The following is a 9,491-nucleotide window of genomic DNA, read 5'->3' as shown; positions in this document are numbered from 1 at the left end:
TAATACATTTTAATTAGCGATAAGAAAGCGAGCGAAAAAATGTAATTAAATTTCTGGAACTGGTAATATACCAATGTACAACGATCTAGGAATTATTTGTATTATACAGGTGACAATTTAAGGGACAAATCATAAAAGTATATATGTTATTCAATAACCACATATGTGTATAGGGTACTTCATTCCATATTTGTTCTGAAATTCCAAATGAAAGAATATAATTATTATATATCATATATAAAAAAAAAAAGAGAAAGAGAAGAAAATAATTGTTTTATTTATTTGTAAATTTTTAACAAATTATATAAACATAATACGAACAATGATATAATAAATATTCTTAAAATTATTTATGATATTTGATCAAATAAGATCATAAGATTTTAATCTATTATTATTTAAATTATTTATTAAATATGTTAAATGAATTAACAATAAATTGCAAAAATATATATTATTTTATATTAATATACGAGAAAAATATTGGCGAGGAATTTTAGAAAAAAATATTTTGGTTTTTGAAAAACCCTATACAATATTATGGTATAGAATTCAACTAGTCATTTATGACACTTTATAATAATTAAAATAAATCTTTTACAAAAAAAGCATGGACATACAGAAAACATGTTTTTCTAAATTATTTAATTAAAAAACGAAAAAAAAATTGAAACTGAATTAAAATTGAACTGTTCACACCTTAAAAAATAAATATTTTGACATTTAATGTAATATTCTTTTTTGATTTCTTATCTATTATAATTCCATATTATGAATGAAATCAAATTATTGATTATTGATTATTGATTATATATTATTATTTCTATTTCTATCTGTCTGCGAATTATTACTTAAACATTATTGACAGTAATCTAAGTCTTGCGCAAGATAATTCTATTCGTATATCTTATATGTATGTCTCGATAAAGGAGAAATTACATATTGTAAGTTCAAGTAGCAGAAAGTCGCAAGAAGCACAACGATAAAATCTATTTGTATCGAACAGTCAAACGAAACAATATTACACATTTCAATGAAAATCTGTGATTTAATGAAGTTCTTATTTTTCCTTCCTTATATTAAGCAAACATATATAAATAAAAATTTCTAGATTGTTTGATAAATTATTGAAAATTTTTTAATATTATCAAATAATATTATTAAAATATTATTAAATGTTGAAAGACAATTTATATCAATGTATTAATTCTAGTTGAATTTTTTCAAATTATAAGATAAATAAATAAATAAATAAGTAAAGTTTGAATTTAAGAATTTGTCTCTGAAAAAAATAGATCTGATTGCTTTATTTTTAATAAAGTATAAATTTCTATAATTATAATAATATATATTATATATAATATATACATATCATTTTTATATGTCATAATTTCTAAATTTTTATATATATATATATATATTTTTATATTTTTTATTTTAAAAGATAATAAAATTAATTTGATATCAGAGCCATCTTTTAGACGTATAAATTTTGCAAAGCAAATAAATATAGACAAGAAATATAAATAGGGAAAAGAACAAAAATAGGATGAAAATTCGAAAATCATCTTCAGAATACTATAAATATAATGATGAGAAGAATAAATAATAGAATTGAAAAATTAGAAATTCAGTAAAAATTATTGAGAGCATCATCTTCAAAATGTCGCAAATGAAATACAAATAAAGAAGAAATAACGAAACAAAAATAAGAATTAAAAATTTGGAAATCAACACCATCATTTGAATATCAGTCATCTATTTAAATAATCATCTTTCTAAAAGGATTCAAAAGATGGCATTGATTTTCAATTCTTATTCTATATATTATCTTACCTTTAAAAAGATATCTTTAGCATTCAAAATGACGTTAATAGCCAATTCTACTTTTATTCTTCTTCAATTATTTCTTTTTTTTTGTTTCCATATTTGAATTTCATTTGCGACATTTTGAAGATTTTCACAATTTTTATTTTTATCTTTGTTTTACTATTTATTTTTCTTATTTTTATTTACTCTTGCTGTAAAATTATATACAAAATATTTTTATTATTTTTTTTCAAAACTTCAATATTTTAATCTTTAATGTAAATAAAGATATAAATATCGATTTTTTTCCAAGATATAGATAAAAAATACATTATATCTCAAAGTACAAAATTTTTTTACGAGATAATATATAATTATATTCATGTATACGTGAATTAATATAATTATATATACAAATGTAATAAATATTAACTATATATTAACTTTTTGTCTTACAATTTAATTAAAAGACATTCACATAAAAAAATACTATTTCAAAACTCCATTTCAAATCAATCAAAATAAAATTATAAAGAAATGAAAATATTCAAAATTTTTTTAAAATATAATAAAATTTATGAATATTTAAAAAAAAAGTTTTCAAAATTCATATGATATCTTTATTATATATACTAAAAATTTAGGAAATTATTCGAAAATTATAAATCATAAAACAAGTAATTAAGAATTTTTTAAATTGTAAATATACATTATATTAATAAATTATTATATTATTATATTATTATATATATATATATATATTTTAATATAAAATCACACACCACAACTTCTAATTTATATACGATATTCATTTATAATCTTTTAACTCTTTATAAAAATACAGATAACACAAAAAGTTATTTTTTTATTATCAAAATTTTATGAAATTTTTAGCTTTCTATAAGCAATAAATTTTAATAAATGTATTTCAGGAATGATATATATAAAATATAAAATTCGTATAACTATATAATTTATCTGAATATATCGAAAGTCACTATGTAAAGATAATTATTATTACGGATAAACATAATATAATAATGTTATATGTTATTAATCGTTAAAAAGAGTATAAGGTTTTTAATAATATTCAAAAAATGATCATTCTTGAAAATATTATTTATTCAAAATGTTTTATATTAAAGCTCCTACAGGACAAATATCATTTCATATTTTAGAAAAGTGCGTTTTGGATAGGTTAGAATATTTACAATTATTATACGAGAATAAAAGTCACGAATTTAATGGTGATTTTGAATATTTATTAGAAAATTCAGCATATGATAAAATCGGACATTTTATATTACGGTAAGTTTTATTTGAATGACTATAATAATTATCAAAGATTTTAATATGTCAATTTACAATATTTTTTTAATTTGATTTATCGATTTTATTGTATCGTATAAATAACTGTTTTAGATTATTAGCATCTATGTCAGGAAAACTATATAATTATTGGATTGCGAAAGAAATATTATTATTTCAAACTAGATTAAATTATATTTTACCTAGATAATTACATAAATTATTTAGAAACATTTTATGTCAATTAGGAGAATTCACAGACAAAAAAAAATTAATTAATAAAACATTAAACAATATATGTATTTTTTTTTTAAAACCACTTGTCTTTAAACATCTTATATCAAAAAATCATACAAAAAATTGTAATCTTTACAAAATTAAAGGTATATATTTGTATCTAAATATGGATATCTAAATCAATTAATTTTTAATAATTTAATTATTTAAAAACTATATTAACTTTTTTTTCAAGTACGATTTGAAATAGTACCAGATTTAATAACAAAACGAAAACTAAATTTGAATGATGGATATGTTACTATATATTGCTCCAAATGGAAAAAATTATTAAAATCATTATTTTGTACTTATATAACCAAGCAAGTAATATATATGAAAACAAAAGCACAATATATAATAAATCAAGATACTAGACTTAATTACTTATATTACAAAATTCATTCTAAAATATTTAAAGAAAACTGTCAAATATCAATAAAATATAGATATATAACTAAAGAAAATATAGATAAAGAAGTAAAAAATTTCCCACTTTGTATGCAACATTTGCATATAAAATTAAGAAAAACACATAGACTTAGTCATTATGCTCGTTTATATTATAGTCTGTTTTTAAAAGATGGTGGAATGCAGTTAGAAGATGCTATAAATTATTGGAAAGAAGAATATTCCAAACCTCATACCTGTTCTTCTACTTGTTCACATAATTGGCAAATGAATGAACAAAAATTTATATACAATATTCGACATTTTTATGGTTTAGAAGGATCCAAAAGAAATTATAAATCACCTACTTGTGAAATGATGTGTGTAAGTAATATTTTCTATATTATGAAATTTTTGTATTTTCAAATTCATCTTTTTCTTATGTTATTAGATGAGTGCATCAAGTCCCATATATGAAGGAGGATGTCCATTTAAAAATTTCGATATAAATATATTAAAAAATCTCTTATGTTTATCATTATCAAATGATCATATAACAAAAGTATTGAACACTCTATCTTCTCAAAATCCTCAAACTGCTTGTGCTGAATTCTTTAAAATATTAAATCAAAGAAGTAAAAATATTATTATTAGTAGTCCTCTACAATATTATTTCAAAATGATAAATCAAATTTAAATATATAAAACATTAACAATTTAGAAATAATAAATATTTTTAATATTTATTTTCCTTAAATCTAATGCAATACAAGTTAAAAATAAAATTTTATTTTCTACATAGATTTAATTAAAAAATTATAAATATCAAAAATTTTTAAGACTATTTTCTACAAGTGTATAATTTACACCATTTTTAACATATATACAAGTAACACCAAGTTTTTCTATATCCTTAATATTTCTATATTCGTCATCAAAAAATATCATATCTTTATAATCAGTTTCTGATATTTTTTGAATCCTAAAAAAAATAAATTATATAAATATTTATCAAATATTGTTATTATAAAAAATGAAAATAAAGTTATCTAGAATAAGAATTAATAATTTTTAATAAAACTTTATTAAAATTTACCTAGAGAAATGAGTTACTTTACTTCCTGGATAAATTTCTTTATATTTGAAATAATTATCCCAGTTAAATAAATTTAATAATTGTTTAGCACCTTGTATTTCTGAAGTACGAGATGCAATACCAAGTTCATATCCTTCTTCATATAAATATTTTAAAACATCGGGTACTTCTTTATAATATTTTATAATTTGACCATGAGAATCTATTACATCATTGCCTTTCCTTAATTTTAAAAAAAAATTTTGATTGAACAATTATAAAATAATGTTAAAAATTATTTCTTTAAAACTTACTTTTTAAAAGGAGGATTAACATGAGTATCAATCCAAAATGGCCATAAAGTATAATCTGAAATATAATTAAATTATATTTATTCTTTCATAAATAAAAAATAAAAATAAATAATATTTTTTTTTAAAGAAATTAATTAAAAATAAAACAAAAAAAATTTTAACCTAAATCAAAGACAATTATTTTCGGTTTATGATTTTTTTCACACATTTTTAATGTATAAAATTCATTATTATCATATTACAATTTTAAATGAATTACTAAATGTTAATATAATAAGAATTTTATAAATTACATATATCTAATATATAATTCTTTTTAATAAAGTATAAAAATTATAATCATATCTACTATGATATCATATCTAGTACTGTTTAATCATATTTATGCTCATAATAAAAAAATGTTATAATATATTAATATGTAAATATGAAAAAAATTATTTTTTATGAAAAGATTAATAGAAATTATTTTATATATAATATAATACTTTATTGTTTCTTTCAAAATTTTAATATTTTCGAAAAAAATTTTATATAATAATTAAATTTTCATGTACATGAAAATCTATTGTTTTTTTAAATGACCAATAATATTAAATTTTTAAATTTCGTTATAACCAATCATAAATGAAATACATATTAAGGCGATTTTCTAATTTATGTAAACCTCAAATTTTTGTTCGTCTCGTTCAGTAGTAGCGTCAATCTCGTTTATCGAGTTTGTAGAATTGTGAAGTGTTGATTAAAGATATATAATTATTAAATTTATCATAAAATTATTATTTTAGATAATAAAAACGTCCGAAGGTATACACGTACGTTATATTTTTTATATAATTAACAGTAATTAATACTAAAAATATTTATATGTCCTAAAAATTACAAATATATAATTTATTACATTGTACATTATTGCTAATAATTTTATATTATTTTTTAAATTATTTTTATTTATTTACATATGTATATCAACATTAAAATATACATAATTATATACATAAATACATAAATATAAATATTATAATTATAATAATTTAAATAGAGAGAATAAAAAGAAAAAGTGAATCATATTATTATATTATATTCATATTGTATCTATAATATTAAAAATAATTTAAATAATATATTATTATTAAATTAGTAATCTTTAGCTATTATGAATGTAATAATTTACGCTTTTAATTTATAATTGTTTTTTGATTAATTTACATATATTATTTTGTATGATAGAATATTTTATTTATTGTTTTTTTTTAATGATGACTATTATTTTTATAATTTTATTTGATTAATTTTAATTTAAATTAAGAAAATATATTTTGCCTTTCATTATAATATTTTTGTTATTATATTATATTAATTATTTTATATATATTTTATATCTTCAATATCTTATATAACTTATATATTTCATATATTGATAATATTAATACATTTATTACAGAAATGTCTGAATCGGATCTTTTAGCTGCTGATCACATTGATGGTCTAGATGGACTTGAAAATGGTCAAGATGGAGATGCCATTATGCAATGTGATGGTGTAAAACGTGAATTAAATGAAGCAAATATTGATGATCCGGTATTTTGTTATAAATAAATATTTGTTATTATATAATTTCCTGATTGTTTTCCTGATTGAAATATAATTTATATTTTTTTTATATAAAATTTTTCTATTGTGTTATAGGAATTAGAAGCTATTAAAGCACGTGTTAGAGAAATGGAAGAAGAAGCAGAAAAATTAAAACAATTACAATCTGAAGTGGACAAACAAATGAATATGGGTAGTCCACCTGGAATAAGTAAGTTGTAGATTATATTAATTTCAATATATAATTAAAAGTTTTATAAAAAAAATTTTCATAATTTTCATAATTTTTTTTAATAAGAAAGTTTATTCTATATTTTCTTAAATTTTTAGCAAGTCCATTAAATATGTCACTTGAAGACAAAATGGAAGTTGATAATAGATCCATTTATGTTGGTAATGTAAGTAAGACTATATTTTATATATATTTATATATATTTTATTTCATTAAGGAATATTATAAATTAATATTCACTTTTTATATAAAAGGTTGATTATGGCGCTACAGCAGAAGAATTAGAACAACATTTTCATGGCTGTGGCAGTGTTAATAGAGTAACAATATTGTGCAATAAATTTGATGGACATCCCAAAGGTTTTGCTTATATAGAATTTGCAGAACGTGATTCTGTACAAACAGCTATGGCTATGGATGAATCTATGTTTAGAGGACGTCAAATTAAAGTAATGCCTAAAAGAACNATATATATTATTTTATATCTACATATATATATTTTTACTTTATTTACATATAATATATTTAAATAATTTATAGGGGACCACGAGGAACACGAGGCTACCGAGGTATAGCCAGAGGAATCATACGTGGTAGTGCATATTTTGGATATAGACCTATAAGGCGACCTAGGTATATTGTAAAATTAAATATCTATTTATATTTTCAATAGTTTCAAATATTTTTTTCAATAATGTTTTTTTCATAGGAGCTACAGACGAGGATATTATATGCCGTATTGACCGTTTTAATATATTGTATTGGAATTTTACAATTGAGGTAAGTTTTTATATTTGTAATTTATGATTTTTTTTGATTATTCAAACATAAAATATCGAATATTATTAAGCATATTAAATTTTTATATATATAATTAATCATATATATTAAACAAAAATATTTCTACTATATTTTATATTTATACTATAAAATTGGGCATTTTTATGTTTGAACAATCAAAATATATATTATATATATATGCATTTATAGGAAAAGCTGGTGAAATAATAAATATTTAGAATAATATTATATTATATTGCAATTATAAATACTAAGATAAATGAAAGAATAAAATAAATATATATAATATTCACTAGCCATTCCTGAATCAATGTATTTTTTCAGTGACAATTATTTTATGTATATATTAGATTTTTTTTTTTTAATATTCTGATGTATCTATATAATCCATCTTATAAATTTATGATGTTAATAATCTAAAATTAAAAATATTAAAAAGAGTATCCATCAATTTTTTACAGTGGATATTACAAAATTTATATCTAGATACATTAGCTTTCTTAGGAAATGCTATATTTTATGCTATACTTCTTAGGAAACATTTGTTTTTATTCTTAATATCTGGCCATATTTTAAATATTATTAAAAAAGAAGGCACTTATATTAACAATATGTTTAGTATAAATATAATTTTGTATTTCAATTGTATTTCAATACTTTAATTTATAACTATAATTATACAATTCTTCTCTAATTGTTCTAGAATATTTTGTTTAATATATTTATTTTATAATACGATTTATTCAATTCATTTATATTATAAAGTATGGCCATGTATGGAACTGTAACACTGAATATTGTAAGTTTTTGTGCATATCTTAATTATAGGTTACACAAAACTTACATATTTCTATGAACACGCATTTCACTATCATGCAGCTAAGGTGTTTAAGTAAATTCTTATGATATGTCCACAGAAAAAAAAACTGATACGATGGGAAAAAAAAGAGAAAGAAAAAACCTCATGTCAAAAGAAAAAAAAAAAGATTGGACAAAGATGGGCACAATTAATCATATTTGATTTAATAAATCTTCATATAAAAATTACAAATGTAGATCAGCGATAATTTGCAATTGCAGTTCAATTATATTTTTTATATAATTTGCAATAACAACCAATCAATTTTATCAGCCTTTATTAATGTCCAAAGATTTTCAATTTGTTTAAAATATAAAAATATATAAAACATTGGCATGTTTAATATATCAAAGTATAAAGAATGCAGTAAATGTGTGAGAGTATGTATATATATATTTACACATTGCAAATTTATATATTATTTTAGCACAGAAATATAATTATTTATACTTTTTGAAAAAATTTAAATTTGTATTTTAAGTTATTTTAAATAAAAAATGTTATTCCTTTGCATATTTAAATAATTATTCAAAACTTATTAGTTCTCTTTTTGTAATTGCTTTTTCAATTCACAATTTCATTTGCATATTAATTTCTCAATAGTTATAATAAACTATTTCCGAAAATATAATTTTTATTTTTTATGGTCAACATATTAGCATTTATAGTAAAATTTATATATTTTCGTTATTATTAAAATTTATTAAAATTTTTATTTAATTCAATATTGTGCATTTAAAATTAAATTTTATCTGCTTGAAACAATATAATATATAAAAAAAGTCATTGATCTTAAATTATATAAACATAATTGTGATTGTAAATAAAAATAAT

The 9,491-nt window shown here is 18.9% G+C and overlaps 3 protein-coding genes across 5 annotated transcripts; 2 read left to right on the top strand and 1 right to left on the bottom strand.

Annotated features, from left to right (window-relative positions):
• The first annotated feature begins 2,908 nt into the window (after positions 1-2,908).
• Positions 2,909-4,608, top strand: LOC102676187 (probable DNA primase large subunit). The gene is given in 4 exon segments (XM_006616342.2): positions 2,909-3,117; positions 3,232-3,500; positions 3,590-4,167; positions 4,235-4,608. Coding segments are annotated over 4 exon segments (1,272 nt in total). The 5' UTR covers positions 2,909-2,938; the 3' UTR covers positions 4,481-4,608.
• LOC102676422 (magnesium-dependent phosphatase 1-like) lies at positions 4,505-5,537 on the bottom strand. The gene is made up of 4 exons (XM_006616344.2): positions 5,335-5,537; positions 5,173-5,227; positions 4,880-5,101; positions 4,505-4,765 (listed from the first exon to the last, which is right to left on the bottom strand). Exons 1-4 carry the CDS (start codon positions 5,378-5,380, stop codon positions 4,609-4,611), a joined length of 480 nt encoding a protein of 159 aa, XP_006616407.1. The 5' UTR covers positions 5,381-5,537; the 3' UTR covers positions 4,505-4,608.
• Positions 5,538-5,838: 301 nt separating this feature from the next.
• Positions 5,839-8,736, top strand: LOC102676560 (polyadenylate-binding protein 2-B). Of its 3 annotated transcripts, none has more exons than XR_004150591.1 (8): positions 5,839-5,987; positions 6,617-6,753; positions 6,862-6,976; positions 7,096-7,163; positions 7,252-7,463; positions 7,525-7,630; positions 7,707-7,777; positions 8,716-8,736. XR_004150591.1 is itself a non-coding variant. In XM_031510764.1 (7 exons), exons 1-6 carry the CDS (start codon positions 6,619-6,621, stop codon positions 7,738-7,740), a joined length of 687 nt encoding a protein of 228 aa, XP_031366624.1. In that variant the 5' UTR covers positions 6,617-6,618; the 3' UTR covers positions 7,741-7,777; positions 8,716-8,736. The 3 variants fall into 3 exon arrangements, 1 of the variants encoding a protein (XP_031366624.1); XR_004150592.1 differs by having other exon boundaries at positions 5,847-5,979; XM_031510764.1 differs by lacking the exon at positions 5,839-5,987 and having other exon boundaries at positions 7,252-7,489; positions 7,534-7,630.
• The last annotated feature ends 755 nt before the right edge of the window (positions 8,737-9,491 follow it).

The sequence above is a fragment of the Apis dorsata genome, unplaced genomic scaffold (assembly GCF_000469605.1).
Source record: "Apis dorsata unplaced genomic scaffold, Apis dorsata 1.3 scaffold_257, whole genome shotgun sequence".
Classification (NCBI taxonomy): Eukaryota; Metazoa; Arthropoda; class Insecta; order Hymenoptera; family Apidae; genus Apis; species Apis dorsata.
Note: the sequence above shows the minus strand (reverse complement) of the source record. Positions and strands in the feature narration are given on the sequence as shown.

What these genes read in the sequence shown, in the direction of transcription:
- LOC102676422 (XM_006616344.2), bottom strand. Translation starts at nt 5,380, where the DNA reads ATGTGTGAAAAAAATCATAAACCGAAAATAATTGTCTTTGATTTAG. An exon ending in AATAATTGTCTTTGATTTAG is followed by an intron (nt 5,228 to 5,334) that starts GTTAAAATTTTT and finishes ATTATATTTCAG; the next exon opens with ATTATACTTTATGGCCATTT. An exon ending in AAAGTAACTCATTTCTCTAG is followed by an intron (nt 4,766 to 4,879) that starts GTAAATTTTAAT and finishes TATTTTTTTTAG; the next exon opens with GATTCAAAAAATATCAGAAA.